Raw genomic sequence first — 25843 nt, 5'->3', positions numbered from 1 at the left:
ATAATTGTTGGTCATCTTTCAAGACCCACAGTAAATTATCTATTAGCACCAGAGTGATTTGCAATACCTCAAAATGAAGATGTACGTCTCTGGGTTCACCAGGAAAAAAAAAGTGAGCTTTTAGCATGTTCTGTACTCTACTTATAGCCATTTATATACACCCTGTTTTCACCCAAAAGGTCTCTCTGAGAAAAGAAATTGCAAAAAATGGCATTTATGTACACAGCACACAATATCAGGCAGAACTCGCTCTCAATTCTTTTATTTTGAACTGTATTGACATCAGACATGTAAATATTATTCATTATGACACAAATGACAAAAAAAAAATATATATATATATATATATATATATATATATATATATATATATATGAAGTGCTTTTTTTACATTCAACAATACAGTTTGCTCAGTGTGAGTGAGTGTACAGACAGACACACAGACAGACAGACAGACAGACAGACAGACAGACACACACAGACACACACACACACGCACGCACACACACACACACACACACACACACACACACACACACACACACACACACAGAGAGAGAGAGTTCTCTCCACAGCTGCTGCTAGATCGCACCTCCTTCCCCCTCCTTCCCCATCAGCGTTTTGCCTCCTCTGCTGCTCGTTTCCCTCCTCTCGCTGGGACGAATGCTGCGACACACACAGGAACGGGTCCGCGGCTTGGCTTTGGGACCAGGCGCTGCTGGAACCGGATCGATCATGTTCGTCACGGGTTTGACTAGGCAATCCAGGTTCGCCCTGCAGCAAGGCTGGCACATAGGAACGGGGTCCAGGGACCAGGATCGATCATGTTGGTCACGGGTTTGACTACCGCGGTTTCGATGTCCGCTGCTCTGCAGCAAGTCGATCAGCTCTGCAGCGCGGCGAGGGGGCATTTCAATGGCGTTTCTCCTCTGCAACAAGGAAGCGCGTTTCTCCTCCTTTCCACCTTCTTCCTAATTTCAAACAACAGCTGCGGTATGTGTTTGATAACGTGCTGTCGGCTTGACTTTGAGGTTAGGGACCCGAAACTATGTCACAGGCTGGGTAAGTGTTTCAACTATGCGCTGCACTCATAAAAACAAAAACACGTCAAACACGTCATTGGCGGGGAGGGCTATTTCTGATAACACGTCAAAGACGTCATTGGCGGTGAATGAGTTAAGAGTGACACTACATAGGTGGCCTAGGTTTAATAAATCATCATATTCACAATCACAGAGGTGAAATAGGCCTTCTCAGGAATTTAACTTGTAATGACTAATAACAAAATTACTGTTGAATCTTTTCACATCTCTTCATGTCATGTCTTTATTTTTTGCACAAATTATGGAGAGTAGTATCAATAAGAGTATCGATAAGTATCTGTATCGATAAGCAGAACCGAAGTATCGATAGGTATCGTTGAAAGGTATCGATAAAATCCAAACGATACCCATCCCTACTGTCTGATATCAGATGGAAAGACAGGATAGAGACATCCTCAAATTACAATATTCATATAATATTCAGATCAGCACATTATATTTCTGACCTGAGAGTCTCCAATCTGCAGTGTGGACTCTCCAGTCCAGTAGAGAGCAGCTTCACACTTGAGCTAAACAGGTAGCTGTCACTCAGGTCCAGCTCTGTCAGATGGGAGGGGTCGGACTTCAGAGATGAGGCCAGAACTTCACAGTGAGCGTCTAACAACATGCAGAACCTCAATCTGAATAAATAATAAAGAACGAGTTGGACTTCAGAGCTGAGACAAGGACTTCAGAGATCAGGTCTCTCAGAGTTCACAGCCACAAAGTCTGTTTACAGATTTAATGTAAAATGAGAGATTATCAAAGCAGAGCTGGGACTATAGCATACCAATCAAAACGTATACAGCATACTACTATGTCTACTACGACTTGTTGTATTACTACCACCAACAATAATAATAATACAAATAACATTAACAACAATAATTATGATAATAATGACAATAATAACAACCAATGATGATCATAATAATAATACTTAATACTTAATGTATTATTATTATTTTTGTTGTTATTATTATTATTACTAGTGCAATACCCATGCCCGTTCCCTCCCTCCCTTTCTCCCCAATCACCAGGGGTACATCTACCCAGATGAAGATCCTGCCCCCCCCCCCCCCCCCCCCATGGGTACATCTAGCCATTCCCCTTCCCCCATTCATACATCATGCTCTCCCACTCTTCACTGCCCCTCCGATTGGTGCAGTACCCATTACGCAGTGCCTGTTCCCCTTCCCCTTGACATCACTGATGTCATAATGAAAATGTAAAATATAGCTGTGGCTCCAACCGTGGGCACATTTCTTACTTTTTTTTCCTCGTACTGCCCTCGGTCAGGTCCCCCTAAGTGCACTCCCCATGTTTGAAGTCGATCCGATAACGGTTCTAGAGATCCGCAAAGGACAGGGTCCATTACTAAAAAAAGTAATCTATTACACATTACACATTACTTAAAAAAAAAGTAATGCCTTACTTTACTTGATTACTCCCTGGAGAAAGTAATTCGTTACACTACTCGTTACATTACTTTTGCGTTACTCCGTAACATCGCCTGAGATGCATTGTCACATAATTTGCCAGTTAACAATACAACATTAAACCTTACATTACTAACATATGCCCATATATTAGCACAAATCTCTATCGTAATAAGGTAGGTTGCAAAACTTTTCCTGTCTGATGGTGTCTGTCCGTTCCCTGCCATCTGTATTTTGCTCAATATGTTTCTGAAAAATGGCGATTCTACTGTTGAAACTGGCAACATTTCCTCTACCATGTACGAGGCAACAAGCCTGTCCATCTCTGGACATCCCCCTTGGCATCAGTGATGATGTCACAATGACCTAAAGTGGCCTGTGAAGGCCTGAAAACGTAAAATATCGCTGTAGCTCCCCCCATCGGCACATTTATTTAATTTTCTTTCTCGCACTGCACTCAGTCAGGTACCCCTAAGCGCACTCCCCAGGTTTCAAGTCGATCAGACCAACGGTTCTCAAGATACGCAAAAGACAGACAGACAAAGAGAGAGACACAGACACTACTGGAATTAAAAGATAGATATAGCTAGATAGATAGATAGATAGATAGATAGATAGATAGATAGATAGATAGATAGATAGATAGATAGAAAGATGGATAGATAATTATTATTTATACAGTATCATATTATTTGAAATTTTCCAAAAGTGGTTAATGTATATCAGTAAAAACCACACATAAAATAATTCATAAATGCAAATTCATGGAAGCCTTTCTGTAAAAAGTGATTAAAAGTAGAATGGAAAATTACAGATTTTCAGCCTGAGCTCCACAGGCAGTTAAACTTTTGATAAAAATAGCCTGGCACCATTAGAGTCAGTCAGGCTTCACCACAGATTTGGTCGGGGTTTAAGTTTTGAGTCTAAAACACTAAATTCATAAATATCTCTGACATGAGCTGAAGGCAGAATAATACAAGGGGGATATTTCATAGAAATTATGCCAATAAAGAGTTGATCGACTAAAGAATTAAACTCACAACCTACTGTATCTGTTAGATTACTAATTGGAATGTGAAACTGAACCTGCAACAGTAATGACTTTACTCTGTTAGAGGAAAAAGTAATGTGATTACTGTGTGCCACTGCTATGTAGAACAACAGTTGTGTATGTTTGAGGAACTATATATCTTTATAGTAATTCTGAATGTGTCAGCTATATTAAGGTCGCTCTACACTGTTCTATACTGTTGGTATTCACATCAGGACTAACCGAGCCTTCCTGCAGTTCCTCACAGCTGGGATCAGCCTCTGTCGCCCAAGCATCGATGTGTTGTAGGCATCCAGGTCCAACACATCCAGAACCTCCTCTGACATCTGCAGTATGTAGGCCAGAGCTGAGCAGTGGATCTCAGAGAGTTTATCTGATCTGTTCTCTGACTTCAGGAACTGTTGGATATACTGATGTACTGACTGGTCGTTCATCTCCACCAAACAGTGGAAGATGTTGATGCTTCTGTCTGGAGAGGTTTTGTAGTGCTTCCCTTTTCCATCAGTGTGCATCTTCTTCAGGTTGCTGATGGCTCTCTGGATGCTTTCTGGTGTGCTCTCTGTCTGACCCAGCAGGCCTCGTAAGAGTTTCTGGCTAGAATCCAGTGAGAGACCATGAAGGAAGCGGACAAAGAGGTCCAGGTGGCCATTTTCACTCTTAAGGGATTTGAGCATGGCTCTCCTCAGGAAGACATCCAGTGATTGTTCACTGTCTTTAGATCTACCGTCTTCTTCTTCACCACCCAGGAATGCCTCCAGAACCCCCTTATCCTCCTCCTTATCCCTGTTTGTGTGACAGTGGAGCATGTAGACAGCAGCCAGAAACTCCTGAATGCTCAGATGGACAAAGCAGAAGACCTTGTCCTGCTGGCACAGCACATGCTCCTCTTTAAAGATCTGTGTGAAGACTCCTGAGTATACTGAGGCTGCTGTGATATCAATGCCACACTTCTTCAGGTCAGCTTCATAGAAGATCAGGTTGCCTGTCTCCAGCTGCTCAAAAGCCAGTTTTCCCAGAGAGAGAATCATCTTCCTGGTCTTTTTATCACTTCTCTTATGAAACTTGCGCTTCTGCTGTTTGGACTGAACTAGCAGGAAGTGGATGTACATCTCAGTCAGGGTCTTGGGCAGGGCCTCTCTCTCACTGGCTTTGAACAGATGTTCCAGAACTGTAGCAGTGATCCAGCAGAAGACTGGGATGTGGCACATGATGTAGAGGGTTTGTGACGTCTTGATGTATTTGATTATTCTTTCTGACTGCTGCTTATCTGTGAATTTCTTCCTGAAGTACTCATCCTTGTGTTCGTCAGTGAAGCCTCTCACCTCTGTCACCCTGTCAACACACTCAGGAGGGATCTTATTGGCTGCTGCAGGTCGTGTGGTTACCCAGAGGTGAGCAAAGGGAAGCAGATTACGCTTGATGAGGTTTGTCAGCAGCACGTCCACTGAGGTCGACTCTGTGACATCAGTCACAGTCTTGTTGTTGTTGAAGTCCAGAGGAAGTCGGCACTCATCCAGACCATCAAAGATTAACACAACCTGGAACTTGTCAAATCTGCAGATTCCTGCTTCTTTGGGCTCAGTAAAGAAGCGATGAATAAGTTCCAACAAGCTGTGGTCCTTTTTCAGCAGATTCAGCTCTCGGAAAGTGAACAGGAATATGAACTGTATATCCTGGTTGGCTTTGTCTTCAGCCCAGTCCAGAGTGAACTTCTGCGTTAAGACTGTTTTCCCAATGCCAGCCACTCCCATTGTCATCACTGTTCTTGGTTTATCTCTTCCAGGTAAGGGTTTAAAGATGTCTTCACATGCGATTGGTGTTTCTGATCTTTGGTTTCTGGATGCTGCTTCAATCAGTCTGACCTCATGTTCATAATTGACATCACTCCCTCCCTCTGTGATGTAAAGTTGTGTGTACATCTGATTCAGAAGTGGTTTATATCCTGCTTGAGTAAACCATTCACACACACACTGACACCTCAGCTTCAGTTTAGATTTGTGTTGACGTTGACATGCAGCAAGAGTTTCTGAAAGACCAAACAACAGATTAAATCAATGAGAGTGAGTAAAGAGTAAGGGCTAATGTACACCGCCTCCGGAACAGATGCGGTACGGCTCCGGTACAGCTGCGAACAGACCCACACTCATGTAATCTGTCAGACGTATGCGGGATCTGACAAAAATAGAACAGGTGTGTAATTGTTGTTGTATCGCCCATCAATTAACATGGGTGAGAGTCAATCGGGATCCGCAACGCAGCCGTAATGCATGTGGTGTGGATGGACAAGCAGGTCCATCCACCGGTGTGAGGTAACTGTGTAGAATCGATTATTATTACTCAACCAGGAGTTTTAGAGCTGACCAGGCCAAGGCACCTGTGCAATAATCATGCTGTTTAATCAGCATCTTTGATATGCCACACCTACCAGGTGGATGGATTATCTTGGTAAAGGAGAAGTGCTCACTAACACGGATTTAAACACATTTGTGAACAAATGAGAGGAATAAGCCTTTTGTGGAACAAGCCTTTTGTGTGCATATAAAAAGAACCCCTAAATATCCTTTATTTTACAGGTTTACCATTAAACTTAAATATTCTCAACATGGCTCCTTTTAGAACTTTATTACAACTTGTGAAAAATGGGAACATATATGTTTGTCAAGTATAGTTTGAGGTGAACAGGAAGGGATACAGTAACTAGAGCTGTACAGGAAATGCAAGTTTGCAAGTTTATTATTCTTGCATCAATAGGAATAATTGTATGAGTGATTTAGGTACCGACCTTCTTTGAGCTCCACTGTTACTGCAGGAAAAGAAGTATAGGAAAGAATATGTTAAACAATCCCTGATATGACTAGTCCACTACCATTCAATTTAGTTAGATGCAAGAGTTGCCGACACACATTCATGGTAAGCACTCACAGAGAAGTTGCACAAAAAACCTAAATTTAATAAACAAACTCCGGTTTACTTTTCAATACAAATTAAATAATATGAAACGCAGGATCTAAGACAAACTAAGATTTTCTATTTCATGTGATGCGGTCGGAAAACTGTAGCTCTCCGTCATCTATCGTCCAGGTAAGTAATCAAAGGTAAGTAAGTAAACTTATAACATATTTTATAAATCTGAATAAAAATATAATTCAAAATATAGCCGCAATCGGCAATAGCAAGGGTTCAAGCCTTGCGCAAATTGAACGCCTAATAGTCCTGGAGGCAAATTTGTAGAGCATGTTCAGGTGAACATGTGGGGAAAAGTTGCTTGAAAATTGGAGAAACAGCCTGGGAGTTACAAACGGGTGTGAAGTTACGGCATATTTTGTGTTAGGGCACGCCCAATTTTTTCATCTGTGGCGCCCGCTTTTGGTCAAATTGCGAAATAGCATGTCAGAAATGCCATTCCAGATGAGGCTGAGAAGTTTGCAACCGATTATGCGAATGGACTTGATTTACCGCTATTACATGCCCACTTTCACCAATGATGACAAAACTTCAGATTTTGACTAGGAAATCCTCCGTGATATATCTGCCAAGTTTCGCGGTCATTGGACAAACAGGTGCGGAGTTACAGCCTTTTTTGTGTTAGGCCATGCCCATTTCTACCGTTTATGGTGCCCCCTTTTGGTGCACAAAATTTGACACACATGGTCTGTGATGATCTCCGAACACGCTCATTAATCGGTCATGAAGTTATGACAATTTAGCTGAGAGGACACGCCCTCTCACAACTTTGTGTTAATATTTCCAAAACAAAAGTAGATTTTCAAAAATCAAAAAATCAGGATAGTCAAGCTTGCTCCATAGATGCTTCCTGGCGATTTTGGTGGAAATCGGTCAAACGGTCTAGGAGGAGATGTCGAAAATGTGTTTTCCAAACTTTTCAAAATATCTCAAAACCTTTCCAGGTGGACCTTGAGGCAAATTTGTAGATCAGGTTCACCTGAACATGTGGAAAAAAGTTGCTTGAAAATCGGACAAACGGCGTGGAAGTTATGGCCTTTAACGTAAAACCTTCAATTATAGCACCGCCTTCAGGCTGATTCGAAAGATATTTCTTGAGCAGAAACTAGCACCCAATATCTGTCATTGTGCCAAATTTCAGGTCTCTACCATTTAGCAACTCACGGGAATTTGCATCGAGGCCGATGAACAACAAGGACAAGGACAAGGAGAACAATAAACCAGCACAAAAACAATAGGGCTTCAGCCCCTTCAGGGCTTGAACCCCTAAATATCTTTTATTTTACAGGTTTACCATTAAACTTAAATATTCTCAACATCACTCCTTTTAGAACTTTATTACAACTCTTGAAAAATGGGAACATATATTTTTGTCAAGTATAGTTTGAGGTGAACAGGAAGGGATATAGTAACTAGAGCTGTACAGGAAATGATTTGCACGTTTATTCTTATTCTTATTATTATAATGCATCAATAGGAATAATTGTATGAGTGATTTAGGTACCGACCTTCTTTCAGCTCCACTATTACTGCAGGAAAAGAAGTATAGGAAAGAATATGTTAATCACTCTTAGCATAAATGAAGAACTGAATCGTTGGATATCTGCTAAATTTAAGTTCAGCCGAAGATAAAGTTTAAATCATAGTTTGATCAACGACAAGTTTCAGAGCTAACCAGGCCATGGCATACCTGTGCAATAGAGTAGCGCAGGGATGACATATTTCTGTAAGCGCTTTCTGAAAATCATTTTTAAAAAACCCATTTACGCTTCAAAAGTCATAAAAGTGGTCCTAGTTTGTGAAGATGATCTTGCTGATACACAAACTTCACTGTTTCATAAACTTGTGTTATTATATTACCTTATCTCATGCATTTAACCTAAATCTCCATACACAAATCCCATTGCCTTTTACACATATTCATTCCTGTGGTCCTCTATCATCATGCCGTTTAATCACCATCTTGATATATCACACCTGTCAGGTGAATGGATTATCTTGGCAAAGATTAACACAGATTTAAACATAGTTGTGGACAAAATGAGAGGAATAAGTATTTTGTGTGCAAATAAAAAGTCTTAGGGCCCTATCGTTGTACGGCTCTATCGTTTGCGTGGCCTTTACGCTGCGTTTGCCTACCCCTTATTGCTATCTTCCCAGCATCTAAGCTATCGTCTGCCTCCACCGTCCAGTTTTGCGCTGTGATGACACAGGTGTAGGCGTGGCCCAGGCATGTCGGTGGGCCTCTAGCCTATCATGTGTCTCGCGCAAGTGTCATTTAGCGCTGTGGGGAAGATACCGTCGGTATGTGCCGAGCGCAAAGAGAGGTTTGGGAGTTGCCCGTTCCAAAATAGGCATTCCAGCGCAATGTGTCAGAAAAAATCACCTTGGGTGCTCTCAATTTTAACGCCAGGAAATAGCTGGTCTTAGAGTAAACGCAGACGTACGCCTGAGCGCAGACAGTCTCCAGATCTCCGTGCAGTGCAGGAAATTTTTGCTTGGATCCATTTAAGCACGGCATGGATGTCACTCTCTACTCGCGCCTGCACACACTCTTCTCTCTTCGGAATGCCCAACCCGATCTCCAAAACAATTGTAAAATAGCAACGTTTGTGGAGCAACGTTGCTATTTTACAATTTCGGCTCCGAAATTGTAAAAATGGTAACGTTGATTTTCAACTATAGCCTACATTGCAGAAAAAACACACCTTGATTTAAAAATGAGAATTTGTTTGTCATGGTTTTATTAGGCTACATAATTCCCGACCATACAGGTTTGTGGTGTGAGGTAACAATAGATTGCTTTTGAGAAAGTTCTAACGGTGTTGTGCCAAGGTGCCGCTCCCCACCCTGGCCGGCCCAAAACACCCAGGGCACTGACCCACACCCACCCCACCACCAAGCCTGCTTACCCGTCCAGCTCCCACCTTCTCGGGGGAGACCCCCCTCCAGTCCAGCACCTGGCGCACACAGACTCCCGCCCCGCCAGACCCTCGCTCCCCTAATCCAATTCAAAACGCATAATTTTTTCGCACAACACCTGTGTCCGGCCAGTACATTAACCTCTTTCCCTGCAATTGCATGTAAGCAATTACACAGCGCGGATGGCAGCTGAAGTCCCTCTCGCCATCAAGCAGACAGTGACGGAAGCATGTGTCTTTATGTGCGCCAAGGGGAAAATGACAATGAAATTGGTGGGATTCGATGTACCGTAAATTCCGGACTATAAGCCGCACCTTTTTTCCCGTTTTTTGGCCTTTTTTGGCCCCTGCGGCTTATATACCGGTGCGGCTTATCTATGGATTTTTTCAAAAAAAAAAAAAATCTCTCTTTTTTAGCACTCTTTCTAACTATAAAGCCACTTCTGTTTTAATTTCCTCTCTTGCCCTCTTTTCACCACACTGTATGACACTGTATGACACTGTATGACACTGTGTGCACTGTAAATAACAACACAGGTGGTGTTGTGTTATGTTGTTTTGTTGAAATGTTAATAAATGGGAGCATTACATATGGTAATTAAACATAAAAAAAAAAAAAAAAAAAACATTAAAACACCCGCGGCTTATAGTCCGGTGCGGCTTATATAAGAAAAAAATAGTCAACTTTGCAGGTGCGGCTTATACACCGGTGCGCCTTATAGTCCGGAATTTACGGTATATATATTAATAGAAACGAATAGAAAATAGCTGATTAATAAAATGTGTGCTGGTGGAACGAAATTAAATTATTCTTCAAATAGAGCAGCATCACTCATCGCCTCTCAGTACAGTGCGTAATTACGCAGCGGAGATAGAAGAGAGCCCGAAAAGAGATAAGCATACAGACGTTTGTGCAGCAGCCCTTTATCAGCGTGTGAAATGGCAATAATACACAGGTGATTCACAGGTGGGCAGGAGCAGGGGCGGACTGGGATCATAATTCAGGCCGGGCATTAGATACCAAGCAGGCCAGGCTGATACGGGCCGACACGCGGAAAAAAAAAATTGCAGGCCAGGCCAGGCCAGGCCACCGGGCATTTGCCCGACGTGCCCGATTATGCAGTCCGCCCCTGGGCAGGAGCATGTTATTTGATTTCTATGCATGACATTCTCACATCTCTCTCTCTCCCTCCCTCTCCCCATCTAGGCTACCTTTTCTCTCCCTCTTTCTCCCTCTCAGTGAAGGAGGAAGCTGCTGACGTGACGCTGTGGTTTTATGGGCGTGACCACACACCTCCACAATGCTTTTGGGCATAAACACGCCTATACAGATATGTGCGCCGAGATGACGTGAAGCGCAGCGGGCCGAAACACCTACAATTAGGGCTTTGTGCGGCGCTATTCCAGCGCAAAACGGGTGCTAATGCAACAATACCGCCGTCGGCAAGATAGAGCCCTTAGATCTTTTATTACAACTCGTGCAAAATGGCAGCATATAATTCTTGTTCAGTATATAGAGCCCTGCTGGAATGAGTCTGGAAGTAGCATGTTGCTGCTTACGGAGAAAAGTGAATAGGGTTTTAGAATGGGGATTTTCACTTAAATGCATAAAATAAGGTCTGTGGCTAACAAAAGTTTATGGGAGTGGCAATTTGTGTGATTTTCAGAAAACGCTTCAAAAGGCATAGAGACACTGCATGAAATAGGCCACGCCCATCACGGGGGAAAGCTCTCCATTCAAACACCGGCATTCATTTTCCTTGAATTAAACATATAGCTAAAAGCTGTTGTGTGGTGGGCTGCACAAAAAAAAAAAATCGCCAATTAAAGTGTTTTTGTACTCCCGAGCAAAACAAGGAAGCCATTGAAAATTGGCGAGAAGAAAAATGTGGATCTAGCTGTCAAGGAAGTAAGTTGGAGTGTTCATCTTCCATAATGATCTTGTGTGCAACATGCGACCATGCACGCAACATAGAAGAACGCCAGGATTGGGGGGGAGTTTGTGTTTACCGCCGTTTTGGGTGTGGTTTCTGAATGATGACGTGCTCCGCAGTGTCTCTATAAAAGTGATTCACATTCATGAAGATTATCCTGCTGAACACAAATTGCCACTCCCATAAACTTAACCACAGACCTCCCAAGGAGGAGAGACAGACTGACTGCCTGACCATGCAGGTGTCAGACCTCTCTCTAATGGTCTTGCTGCCAAGGGGCTGTCTCACTGTAATAAGCAGGATAGTGTAGAGCAGCGAGTTGGTCATGATCACAAAATAAACCCCTGATCAACCTGAATGATCTCCCTTTCAGGAAGTGGAGGGGTCTTGAATCACCCTGAAAGAGTATGTATCAGTAGCTACTGTACTGGCTCACTGTTAGTACAAAAGATGACTCTGGAATCATTACGCTGTACGTTGCAGGCTGTAATGTAAAGCTTTAGTGAAAACACCTGGTAATCTTTTATTCAAGTCTATGGGAGAGGAGTGCAGCGCCTCCTGTGTTGGCAGGGTGGAAATGGAACTCAAGAGAGGCAGTTCAACAACATTAAACATGGGGGGGGGGGGGGGGCTGGTCTAGGCTCGGTTATGGAGTAAGGCAACTAACCCTAAATAAAATATAGGCACAAAATGTGAATACTATCAATTAGAAGCAAAGATTATTTTGATTACATCAGTATTAATAATATCAATTAGACAGTAATTAATTGTAAATAAATATAGTATTTCTTGGCTTCCTACCTGTTCTGCGTATGCGTTTGACAATGGGAATTATGACGAGCAGCAACATTGTCAGTACCACGAAGATGGTGACTATTCTCCCTGTTCTCCGTTTCCCTTCACCATCAGACTCTACAGAAAAAATAACAGCAACAAGTGTTAAGTCAAGTCATGTTGCTTTATATAGCAGCAAATCATAACAACAGTTATCTGAGATGCTTTACAAATGGTTGAAGACCAGGGTCTTTACTAAGTTTCAACGCAGCAATTTAAACAATTTCATAACATGCATTTGGCAGCAGCAGGAAGGAAAACAACTCCTCAAGCAGACCTGACTCTAGGTGGCATCTGCCTTGACTGGTGGGTTGAGAAAGATAAAGAGAGAGAGAGAGAGAGAGAGGGAGGGGGGAAGGGAGGGAGGGGGAGACACGAGAGAGAGGAAGGGGAGAGACAAGAGAGAGAGAGAGGGAGGGGGAGAGACAGAGAGAAGGAGAGACATAGTGGCAGCACTGCATTGTTGTTAAAGTGAGGTAACTCACTCTGAATGAGGGGGTTGCTGATGGGTTGGCTGACCTCCTCACTGACTGGGTTCTCCACCTTACAGCTGAATGATGCATACTTCAAATCCTTCACCTATAAAACCAATGAAATATAAGATCACAAACCAATCACTCAGCCACATCTCACTTTCATTTTTAACAGTGCTCACTTGGTGCCTTTAGCCTTTGAGTTCCCTGGAGCTGGAGGATATTCAGTGCCTTGCTCAATGGCACTTCAGCAGCTTAAACCAGCTACTCTGGTTAAAGCACAGTCTTCTTAAGCCAACGCCCACATTGGAAGCATCCAAAAACAACACACCTCCTAAAGCACATGGTGTAATCTGCTGTGTTGAGAGGAGCTGCTTAGACACAGTTCACAGAAGCTGCTAGCTAAACACTTCACATGCTCACTCTCTTTCAGTCTTTCACAGGTTCCCCATTGTAGCCCTGAAAATCTTTATGATAGAAAACTGACCAAATCTTAAAAAATAGCGGATTTAGCGTGTGTGTTTTTTTTTAGTCTGAGTGAAATGTTCTCTCTTTATGGTCTCTCCTGATTCTAAATATAGCTGAATCGCTTGGTTTGACCAAGTAAAACTATTCTTATAAGCATTTTACAAAATGTCCATGAAAAATAAATGGTGGATGAAACCCCTTGGTTTGTATGTGTAACCCGGCAGAAGGCATGACTTTGGCACTCTGTATTGGTGTATTCCTGTAAAGGAATGCATTTGTTCATCTCCTGATATTACTAGTGGACATTAACTCAGTGGTTCTCAAAATGGGGTCTGGGGAACCCCAGAGGTCCATGAGAGGGTCCCCAGCAAAAAGAAGGATAACTTACTGTCACTATAATTCCATCCACAAGTAACACAATGACTGTTTTGGTCATGGTCTTCATACACTTTCTGTAATAAAACATCTAAAAGCTAAAATCTTATCAGATGGGAGTCTGTGGTCTAATTTATGTCAGTTGATGTGAAAAAGTTTGAGAACCACTACATTAACTAACTGACACATGGACAGAAAGACTCAGAGGTACAAACACTGTCAGTAGCATTGCTGTATTGTACCTTTGTAATGATCATTTGGTGTTTGAGTAACTCTGTGGAATTCTCTCTGGTGTTGTCTTTCTCCCAGGTGTAGCTGACTGGTTCAGCGTCTGTGGTGGTGTTTGACTCACAGCTCAGAATACAGGAGGTCAAATCATCTGCACACCATTTAGAGATGGAGGGTTTAGAGACAGGAGCTGTTGTTGATGGAGAGAAGAGGAGAACAGCTGTTACAGTCATGATCACTCACATGTACATTGTTCTTTCTCTGTCTCAATGTAGACAGCTGGAAAGAGACAGAGACACTCGCACACTTTGTGCACCTAATGTGCACTTAAAGGGATAGTTTGGATTTTTTGATGTGAGGTTGTATAAGGTACTTGCATACAGTTTGTGTACTACATTTATGCAGCCAGCCTGGTCCCAGTTTGGAGAAATGCAGACCGGCCACGTCAGGCAAGTAGAGCTGTCTGCTGATGTGAAGAGGGCCATGAGGAAAATACATAAAGTGCTTCAGGTGCAGGTGGTGCAGCAGCCCCACTTCTTCCCCACTTAGCTCCACACCTGGCTACAGTGAAGATTTCAGCTAAAAACACTGTGTAAAAGACACCTTTTCACGTCAACTTGGTATCTGAGGGCTTGTGGAGTCTTGGATTACACCAGGTGAGCAGTATGGAAACATTTTTTTTTAATACATTTTTGGTTCCCTTCACACTCAGCAGACAGCTCTACTTGCGTGATGCGGCCGGTCTCCATTTCTCCAAACTGAAACCACGCCGGCTGCATTCTACTGCATGTAGTACACTGACTGTATGCACGTACCTCACATAAAAAACTATCCCTTTAACATGAACAAACATGTAACATGGAGGGAGGGTTTCGGCACAATGTTAATAGATTGTATAAACATATCCATGTAGCGACCATGATTGTCACCATTTTGAAGCCTTGAGTTTGACATTTTGACCGTTGCCATCTTGTTCTTTTGTTTTGCCAGACAGAGCTGCCTGCTATTGGTCCATGATAGGTGAGCTGCGAGATCACTGGACAGGTGACCTGTCAATCACACCCCAAACAGGGGTTTTCCTGGCTCAAAATGAGGCGGAGGTGGTACTAGAGCCGATATTCACCGATTACTGATATGGCTGCAGAGTGCCGACATAGTGAATTTTTGAGCAGATATAGACCTTTTCTATGTGGATTGTGCACCGATATGACTATATGTGCAAAGCTACTCATAAGGCTGCTTTCTTGAACAAATAGGCCAACTTTATTTAAAAAAGAATTTAACATTATGCATTGTCAACTTCTGGAAGTGAGCAGTGAGGAAATAAAGAATAAAAATATAATAGCTAAATAAACATCAGTAGCCAACAGTTACTGTATGTTCAGTATAATTGCTGACCATTTACAGTGAATAAAGAATGTAATAAAATAAAATGTCCTGAGATCTACTGTGCACAAAAAGCTTTGTGTATGTGTTGCAGTGTTGGGCAAGTTACTCTGGAAAAGTAATTAGTTACTGATTACTGATTACTCCTTAAAAAAGTAATAAAAGTTACTTTACTGATTACTTTTTCAAAAAGTAACTAGGTACGTTACTAGTTACGTTACTAGTTACTTTTTATTTAATTTTTTACCCCAAATACCTTACACTTAAGTTGTTACATGTCTAGCATGTCACTGTATTAATTATTTTCGCTTTGGTACCGTATTATATAGGCTATGTTAAAAGAAACGCCAAAGGCATTTTACTTTGAAATTCGGTTAGAAAAAACAGGAAGTGGTGTGTTAAGACTGGCTAACTTCACGCAGACAGTCAGACAGATAACGTGAGTTTAAGAAAGATGCTGTTACTGTCGGAGTGGTAATAAAATAAAAACGGTTAGGAAGTAACAAAGTGTACAACACTTACCCAAAGTGTATCTGTTAATCCAGTGAACTGTTACACCCAAGTCTACCTCACCCAGCGTCGCCTTCATCCCTATGCTCCATCCCTGCATATTCTCTCTCGAGGTAAGCAAACGTCTGTCTCTGTGTGGCAGCTTGATAATGTTCTTCGTGGCTATTTTCTCTATGATGCATCGATATGAGAGCGACTCAACAGAGCAAATAGGTAGCATCTGCCAAGCTGCTCACACATTTACAGTTTACAAAGGACAATAATGTTCCAGCTTTTGAACGCATATTTCTCTTGCTCGTCTCCTTCTTTTGACTCCATCATGCTTCGGTTTGTTTTGAAAGCCGGCATGCACGCTCTGACGCTGTTGCGCGCACATACACTATGACGTATATGTGTGCGCGACAGGTCTACCCGAGTCAGATTAAAATGTTTTCTTTTCTTCTTTTACATAGAAAACACTGCATTCTGGCAGGCAATGATGTAACGCAGTAATGCATGCGTTACTTGGATTAGTAACTGTAATCTAATTACTGTTTTGGAAATTGTAACGCCTTATATTACTTAGTTACTAAAAAAGTAACTAATAACAGTAACGCGTTACTGCCCAACACTTTAATTGTCTCAATACAGTTAGCTTCACCTAATGCATGGCTTCATCATGAGTCAAGTGAGCTGTCTGTGTAAAACCATGCTCTCGCAGGCTCTTGCCAGTCACTTTTTATCTATTTTGTTGTGCATCTAAACGTGTCTTTAGGGTACTTCCTTACATTTAATTTAATTTTCAAAATAAACCTATTATCACTTTCAATGGCTTATGTGTGCTTTATTGTTTGTTTATTTATTTAAGAAAAGGGACAATGCACATTAATTAACATGAGCACGTGAGTCCATCATGTAGATGTGCCAGATTTAGCCATACAGGCTAATTTTCATCTGCAGTCCCTGGCAGGTTGATGTTATATGTGAAACATTAACAAACACATGCAATAGTACAGAAGACATAAGTAGACAAGAGCATATAAAAGAAGAAAAGCACACGCAGATTAATAGCATATAAAAAGAACATGCATGAGCACATATAAAAAGAACATGCAAGATGACATTAGCATATTCTGTACAATACATGCCAGAGCAACAGCACATAAAAACAGACAAAAGCATATAAGCACAATTATGCAGCCCCTGGTTTACTGTAAAGCACGGACAGAAGCACAGACAAAAGCACATGCCCTACAAAGCAGACAAACAATGACAAACAACAAAAATACTATCCTGGAGTATGGATGCATGTTTGATTGTTCAATAGCCAATGTTTTATGGAGTTGGAGAAGGAGTTGAGAGATGTGATGTTTCTCAGTTCTACGGGTATAGTGTTCCAGGTATGTGCTGCTCTGTAGGAGAAGGCTGACTGCCTAAAGCTACTTCTCCTATGTGGAATTTTACAGTCTCCTCTGGTAGAGGCTCTGGTAGATGAATTTTGGATTTGTGAAATGAATTCCTTGAGCGGAGGGGGGGGGCCAGACCATGAAAATGTTTATACACAAGTAAAATATCTGCAAATCTGATCATGTTTTCCCAATTTAAAAAGTCATATTTAGTTAAGATTTTACAGTGGTGATATGAGTTAGATTTTTTGTCCAGTGTTTTCAGGGCTAGCTTATAAAGTGTTTCTACTGATTTTAAAGTAGTTTTACCTGTCTGTGTCCAACTAGTGAGACAGTAATTAATATGTGAAAAAATCATAGCATTGGCATACAATTTTGAGGCCTCAGTAGTCAGATTGTCCCTGATATATTTGAAATTTGCCAGGTTGAATTTGATTCGGTTGGCAACTTTTTTAACTTGTTTTTTAAATGTTAGCTGGGAGTCTATTATTATGCCTAGGTATTTAAATTCTTGCACGACTGCAAGACTGCTCCCTGCTACCAACACATCTGGGTCTGGATCTCTGTTTGCAGACTTGGAAAAGAACATACATACAGTTTTGCTTACATTGAGGTGTAGACATGACTCAGTTAACCAGTTTGATATATTGACCATTGCAGCTGACAGATCTGCTGCAGCTTGTGCCTTATTTTTTGCATGTAGATATATGATCGTATCGTCAGCATACACATCTGACAGGTTACATTAGGTGGACAAACATCACAGATGTGTTATTTTGAAAAACTCTGACCAGTTGTTGTTGCTAGCAGACATGGGTAGTTGTAAGGAGCCGATGGGAGCTGCTAAACACAGTCGCACTAATGATAAGAGAGCTGATATTCCCTCAAACATATTTTTCCTGGTTGGAAACAGCATTAAGCAGCAGGACTGCAGACTGTGCTTTCAGAAAGGCTCTTTATCGTGAGCGGGAGCACGTAGCTGACGTCTGATAACGTTATTGTAGCTAATCAGAGGCTAATGGGCACGGCTACATTACAGTTTACCATCTCAAACAGAACAAGTGGCTGTGAAAAGGCAACCAGCCAGCCTTCACTTACAAATATGAAATGGTTATTTGATTGAAGGTTTAGGGGGCAAATTAATGTCTATATCTGACGTTACTGGTAAAGGTTGCTGAGCTACTATTTCATCACCAAGCCACGAGTGCAACACTTGTTAGTGTTTTTGCAAGTATGGTTTCACCTGTCAAGAGCTGGAGGCGGAGCTAAATTATATGGAGGCGGCCGCCTCGTAATTGTCCATGCAGGAACAACCCTGTCAAAGCATCGTCTTTTCTCTCGTCTATTTGAGGCTTAATGAGACCATAATTTACAAAATGAACATCATGCTGTTTTAAAGAAGACTTGAAACCTAGAGATTGAGATCATGAACTCATTAGCAAACCAAATTCATAAATCAAGTGAGAAGTAACCTCATTTTCCCATTGACTTCTATACAATCTGACTTTGTTTTGTATAAACAGGTGAGTTACATAAACATTCACTTCCCGTACAGTTTCATGAACGCTGAAATAGGGACCAAAACCATTTTTTGAACCAGGTTGTAAACATGCTTATTTCTGCTGTAAAGTTGGGCATTTTAACATGGACTTACTCGCTTTTTGAGCCAGCCTCAAGTGGCCATTCGAGGAACTGCATTATTTGCACTTCTGAATTGCTTTCATGTTTCCCAGTCAGAGGTTGCCGCTTATGGAACCCAGTGTATTTTAAGAGGAGAAATGTCCAATCGCAGTGGTACATCAAGTCTAGGTTATGAAGAGACTGGCTTGCACTTTTAAAAACTCAATGAGGCGGTTGTAGTAGGTGTAGTTCTGTGTGGATCGGTGCTCTCTCAGTTCAGAACTGGGTTTACGAACAAAACCAGTCCGAACTCTTCTCTCTCTCCTCTCATACCAAGTGACGAGCAGTCTTCTCTTCCAGTTTTCACCTCCAAGCAAAATCCTCTTTTCAGGTATAAAGCTAGCATCAAATCCTCTTCTGTATCTTCCCTCTGTGTCTCCGGTCCGGATCTTCTCTTGCATCTACATATTTATCTCCTGACATTCTTCATATATATTTTTTCAAGCATCTATGTTCACTTTTCTAATTATTCCTCTCCTGTCTAACATTGAGTCTCAGCTTGACTTTACTTTGCATCCGGAGGAAAAATGACGTCGCTGCCTGTTGCACTAATGCTGCCTTCATGGGCTGTCAGAAATAACAGTGATGAAATAGCAGTGGGCTACACTTAATTAAAAGCAAGTGGTGAATCACACACAACTCCACATCACCGACTTGAAACTGGACAAACTGCCAACATAAAACACTTACAGATGACTTTGAGATGAGTCTGGCTGTTGACGGTGTTGTTGATCTCTACTGTGTACCATCCACTGTCTTCTCTGGTCAATCCTGTGATCTTCAGCTCTCCAGTTGAAATGTTCAGGTCACCACGATCTATGGAGCAACATGGTTAGGGTTAGCTTATCAACAGAATTCTTCTCAACATAGTTCTTAACATGGTTAGGGTTAGCTTCTCAACAGAGTTCTTAACATGGTTAGGGTTAGCTTCTCAACAGAGTTCTTAACATGGTTAGGGTTAGCTTCTCAACAGAGTTCTTAACATGGTTAGGGTTAGCTTAGAGTTCTTAACATGGTTAGGGTTAGCTTCTCAACAGAGTTCTTAACATGGTTAGAGTTAAGCTCTCAACAGAGTTCTTAACATGGTTAGGGTTAGCTTCTCAACAGAGTTCTTAACATGGTTAGGGTTAGCTTCTCAACAGAGTTCTTACAGACGAAATGAACCCAACAGAATGCAAGTAGCGCGAGGGTCAGAGACGTTTCAGAGGGGGTCCACCCGCTAAGCCGACCTTAGGTTTAGGTGTGGGGGGTGAAAGAGGTTAGGTTTAGGGTCAGGGTCTGGGGGAGGTTAGGTTTAGGCATGGGGGGAGGTTAGGTTTAGGCGTGGGGGATGGGTGAGCTTAGCTCCAGCGGGTCCACCGACACGCTGCACGCCGCCTCGCTCAGCTGGTTCTGCTTGTGGGCTATCGGCATTGCGGCTTGTCGGCACTGTGGCCTGTCGGCACATAGACGCAGCACCGTTTCAGAGTTAGAAAACAAATCTTGTCTGAGATGACAGGGTTGAGAGGCGGACCATAATAGCGTGTCGATGATTTGATTTGACAATTCTGGGGACTGGCTTTGGCATTGGCCAATCCTGGCGTGTTCCGCCCCCAAATCGAGTGGGATTCAGCGTGTTGTGGTGCTACGCGAGTGGGATCCGCAGAGTACCAGGCAGCCAGCTGCTTCTGTGTGGAGCGGAGCGGACAGTCCGATGCATGAGTGCTGCCCGCCCGCCTGGAATCTCCGAGGGGAGACCCCTTATGCTTATGTTATCCCCTAATGCGAGTTTAACGAGCCAGTTACATTTCTTTGCATTTTTAGACATCACCGTTTGCTTTATTTTGTATGTTACATACAATTGGCCAAGTTAGTAGTTAGTTTATGGGCTAGAAATTCTGCCAGATTACAGACACTAGGCTCCATTTTCTCCTTCATTTGGAGGAGAAAATTCTTCTGAAATGAAGATTGATCACAACATGGCAGCTGTCAAGCTGCAATCATGTTGATATGATTGGATGAAATGGGGTAGAAATCTGATAGTACTTTGTGACGTCAGCAAACTGTAGATTACTGTTATGAATAAAATCTTGAAAAATTTACTTTTGATGTGAAAAAGTGTGAAAAACTAAAGTATTTAGATTTTTGAGATTTTTTGGCATACATTATTAAATAGGTGCACTGAATACCCAGGTATTTGAACTAAATATAGAAATGAGCATATTTCTTAGTATACGAGAAATTTGCACGCTGATTTCTAGGTGGATACTGGAAATTTGGCACCGCACTCTGGTCACGTCACGAACAGCGCAACCCCCAAGTTTGAAGTCGATTGGACGAATGTTCTCAAGATATGTGAAAGCCATGTTCAGATCTCTGCCAAACACACTACTCCATAACGCACATGTCTCCATACACTGCATCCACAACATGAGATCTCTGCCAAACACACTACTCCATAACGCACATGTCTCCATACACTGCATCCACAACATGAGATCTCTGCCAAACACACTACTCCATAACGCACATGTCTCCATATACTGCATCCACAACATGAGATCTCTGTCAAACACACTACTCCATAACGCACATGTCTCCATACACTGCATCCACAACATGAGATCTCTGCCAAACACACTACTCCATAACGCACATGTCTCCATATACTGCATCCACAACATGAGATCTCTGTCAAACACACTACTCCATAACGCACATGTCTCCATACACTGCATCCACAACATGAGATCTCTGTCAAACACACTACTCCATAACGCACATGTCTCCATACACTGCATCCAGAACATGAGATCTCTGCCAAACACACTACTCCATAACGCACATGTCTCCATACACTGCATCCACAACATGAGATCTCTGTCAAACACACTACTCCATAACGCACATGTCTCCATACACTGCATCCACAACATGAGATCTCTGTCAAACACACTACTCCATAACGCACATGTCTCCATACACTGCATCCACAACATGAGATATCTGCCAAACACACGACTGCATAACGCACATGTCTCCATACACTGCATCCGCAATATGAGGTCTCTGCCAAACACACTACTCCATAACGCACATGTCTCCATACACTGCATCCACAACATGAGATCTCTGTCAAACACACTACTCCATAACACACATGTCTCCATACACTGCATCCACAACATGAGATCTCTGTCAAACACACTACTCCATAACGCACATGTCTCCATACACTGCATCCACAACATGAGATCTCTGCCAAACACACTACTCCATAACGCACATGTCTCCATACACTGCATCCACAACATGAGATCTCTGCCAAACACACTACTCCATAACGCACATGTCTCCATACACTGCATCCACAACATGAGATCTCTGCCAAACACACTACTCCATAACGCACATGTCTCCATACACTGCATCCACAACATGAGATCTCTGCCAAACACACTACTCCATAACGCACATGTCTCCATACACTGCATCCACAACATGAGATCTCTGCCAAACACACTACTCCATAACACACATGTCTCCATACACTGCATCCACAACATGAGATCTCTGCCAAACACACTACTCCATAATGCACATGTCTCCATACACTGCATCCACAACATGAGATCTCTGTCAAACACACTACTCCATAACGCACATGTCTCCATACACTGCATCCACAACATGAGATATCTGCCAAACACACTACTCCATAACGCACATGTCTCCATACACTGCATCCACAACATGAGATCTCTGCCAAACACACTACTCCATAACGCACATGTCTCCATACACTGCATCCACAACATGAGATCTCTGCCAAACACACTACTCCATAACGCACATGTCTCCATACACTGCATCCACAACATGAGATCTCTGCCAAACACACTACTCCATAACGCACATGTCTCCATACACTGCATCCACAACATGAGATCTCTACCAAACACACTACTCCATAACGCACATGTCTCCATACACTGCATCCACAACATGAGATCTCTGCCAAACACACTACTCCATAACGCACATGTCTCCATACACTGCATCCACAACATGAGATCTCTGTCAAACACACTACTCCATAACGCACATGTCTCCATACACTGCATCCACAACATGAGATCTCTGCCAAACACACTACTCCATAACGCACATGTCTCCATACACTGCATCCACAACATGAGATCTCTGCCAAACACACTACTCCATAACGCACATGTCTCCATACACTGGATCCACAACATGAGATCTCTGCCAAACACACTACTCCATAACGCACATGTCTCCATACACTGCATCCACAACATGAGATCTCTGCCAAACACACTACTCCATAACACACATGTCTCCATACACTGCATCCACAACATGAGATATCTGCCAAACACACTACTCCATAACGCACATGTCTCCATACACTGCATCCACAACATGAGATCTCTGCCAAACACACTACTCCATAACGCACATGTCTCCATACACTGCATCCACAACATGAGATCTCTGCCAAACACACGACTCCATAACGCACATGTCTCCACACTGCATCCACAACATGAGATCTCTGCCAAACACACTACTCCATAACGCACATGTCTCCATACACTGCATCCACAACATGAGATCTCTGCCAAACACACTACTCCATAACGCACATGTCTCCATACACTGCATCCACAACATGAGATCTCTGCCAAACACACGACTCCATAACGCACATGTCTCCACACTGCATCCACAACATGAGATCTCTGCCAAACACACGACTCCATAACGCACATGTCTCCACACTGCATCCACAACATGAGATCTCTGCCAAACACACTACTCCATAACGCACATGTCTCCATACACTGCATCCACAACATGAGATCTCTGCCAAACACACTACTCCATAACGCACATGTCTCCATACACTGCATCCACAACATGAGATCTCTGCCAAACACACTACTCCATAACGCACATGTCTCCATACACTACATCCACAACATGAGATCTCTGCCAAACACACTACTTACTCCATAACGCACATGTCTCCATACACTGCATCCACAACATGAGATCTCTGCCAAACACACTACTCCATAACGCACTACTCCATAACGCACATGTCTCACTGTGAAGTTCCCGATGCATTCTGACGCATCCAGGCGATAACGTGGGGTGGCAATGTGTCAAAAAAAAAGTGAGCGCTTGGCTTTGTTACATCGCCCAAAAGCCGCCAGTCAAAATAGTGGTCGCACCGTTGCACTAACATTACAATGTGCACTGAAATAATTTACTGCATGGTGTAGTAATGTTTAGTAAAGAACTGACATAATTTCTACTTAGTAATATTAGGAAGTATAATTTCTAAATATTATTTTGTAATATGTACACATTTTATTCTTGAAAATACATTAAATGTGTGGGATGGGTACATTTTAGTAAGAATGTTTGCGTAATATTTACTTACATAATACATAATAATATTTACATACATAATCCTAAAAACAGTAAGTAAATTAACTGTGTGGAATGGGTACATTTTTGTAAGAATGTTTGCGTAATATTTACTTACATAATACATAATAATATTTACATACATAATCTTAAAAACAGTAGGTAAATTTTAATCAAGCATATTTTTATTGAATCCACGCATGCGCATTTGCACGAGACAGTTCTCTTTCCGGTATCCGGTTTCATGCACCTGCAGTTGGAGGGACATGTGCTTGTGACTGTTCACATTTTTCGAGTGGCTGCAAGGTAAGTTTGGCTTTCTGTTTAATTAGGTTTGTGACGATAATAATTGGGCATAGTGCGTTGTGATACTTGGTGATATGTTACTGTTTGTATTTTAATCACATAAATGCACGTTGATGTTACTGCAGCCCTCAGTCAGCATGTTTTCCGCCTGCCATTGCAGGACCCACAGCGCTGTATTTGACCTAAACAATTCACAGTTTAGCCGTCTGTAGTCGAGTGGAAGGAACTCTTTGTCAGTCCGCTCTCCCACTCTCCGTTCACTACCGTGGCGGGTCAGGATAGCCAGTCCCGCGCTGCAGAAGAGCTAATTTAATGTAACGTTATGTCTGAACATGCCTGTGAACTGCATTCGGCTCTCTCTCTCTCTCTCTCTCTCTCTCTCTCTCTCTCTCTCTCTCTCTCTCTCTCTCTCTCTCTCTCTCTCTCTCTCTCTCATGTAACGTTATGTCTGGACATGTGCTGTGAACTGCGTTCGGCTGCATTCGTCTCTCTCTCTCTCTCTCTCTCTCTCTCTCTCTCTCTCTCTCTCTCTCTTTCTTTAATGTAACGTTATGTCTGGACATGTGTGAGCTGTGTCTCTCTCTCTCTCTCTCTCTCTCTCTCTCTCTCTCTCTCTCTTTCTCTCTCTTTCTCTCTCTCGTGCTGTCTCTTTGCAATTAGGTGAATGTGATTCATGAAATTCACTGTCATTGGTTTGTGGAAAAAAACATGTCTCTGTCAACAGGACACAGGGCAGCACCACAGCTGCAGGACAGTGGAGTGACACTGCAACATTAGTCAGGCAAGTAGAAATGTAATACATTCTATCATATTGCTGTTATTATTTCCCCATATCCTTCACTGTGTAATGTGACATAAAATTGTGGCTAAATGTTTTAGATCGGGGCTTTTAAACTCTGAGACTGCATCCCCCCACCCCCTTAGTTTACGTATTTACTACAAAATGCCACTCAATACCTGTATTGATCATAAATTCCGTAGACACTCAATAATTGAGCAATGATAGCTTGATATTGCTGTTTGACATCAGACTACACCAAATTCATAAAATAAGGTTGGTCTGAAGGCATGTATTATTCTCTGACTGGAGGGGAAATAGTAAATGATCTCTGAACTATCTCTTTAACCAAATCACATACATTTAGGCTATTCTATGTGATCTCCTTTTGATAACTAATGAAATAATGATATATGTTTTAACTTCCATTCACTGAGCCTTCCCTGAAACTGTTTGGAGTCCCCCTGGGGAGGCCCGCCTCTCACTTAGAAAACCTCTGTTTTAGACCATTGTTTTAATATCACAATTGTGTCTGTTACAGGATGACCTTACTCTTACGATGAGTCGAGAGTGGACAGTTGAGGGAGGAG

General features: G+C 42.3%; 1 protein-coding gene across 1 annotated transcript in view; it reads right to left on the bottom strand.

Annotated features, from left to right (window-relative positions):
- LOC310791611 (protein NLRC3-like) overlaps positions 1–23863 on the bottom strand; it is a gene marked incomplete at both ends in the record, with an annotated part of 47256 nt that extends 23393 nt beyond the window's left edge. The window contains 6 exons of the mRNA XM_083653275.1: positions 1608–1665; positions 4430–5514; positions 12711–12804; positions 13784–13920; positions 19421–19546; positions 23845–23863. Of these exons, the coding sequence (XP_083509401.1) occupies positions 1608–1665; positions 4430–5514; positions 12711–12804; positions 13784–13920; positions 19421–19546; positions 23845–23863 (1519 nt within the window). The remainder of the gene's footprint in view (positions 1–1607; positions 1666–4429; positions 5515–12710; positions 12805–13783; positions 13921–19420; positions 19547–23844) is intronic.
- Between the last annotated feature and the right edge of the window lie 1980 nt (positions 23864–25843).

Source organism: Poromitra crassiceps, assembly GCF_964638095.1.
Source record: "Poromitra crassiceps genome assembly, chromosome: 16".
Classification (NCBI taxonomy): domain Eukaryota; kingdom Metazoa; phylum Chordata; class Actinopteri; order Beryciformes; family Melamphaidae; genus Poromitra; species Poromitra crassiceps.
This window is presented reverse-complemented; position numbering and strand designations above follow the sequence as displayed.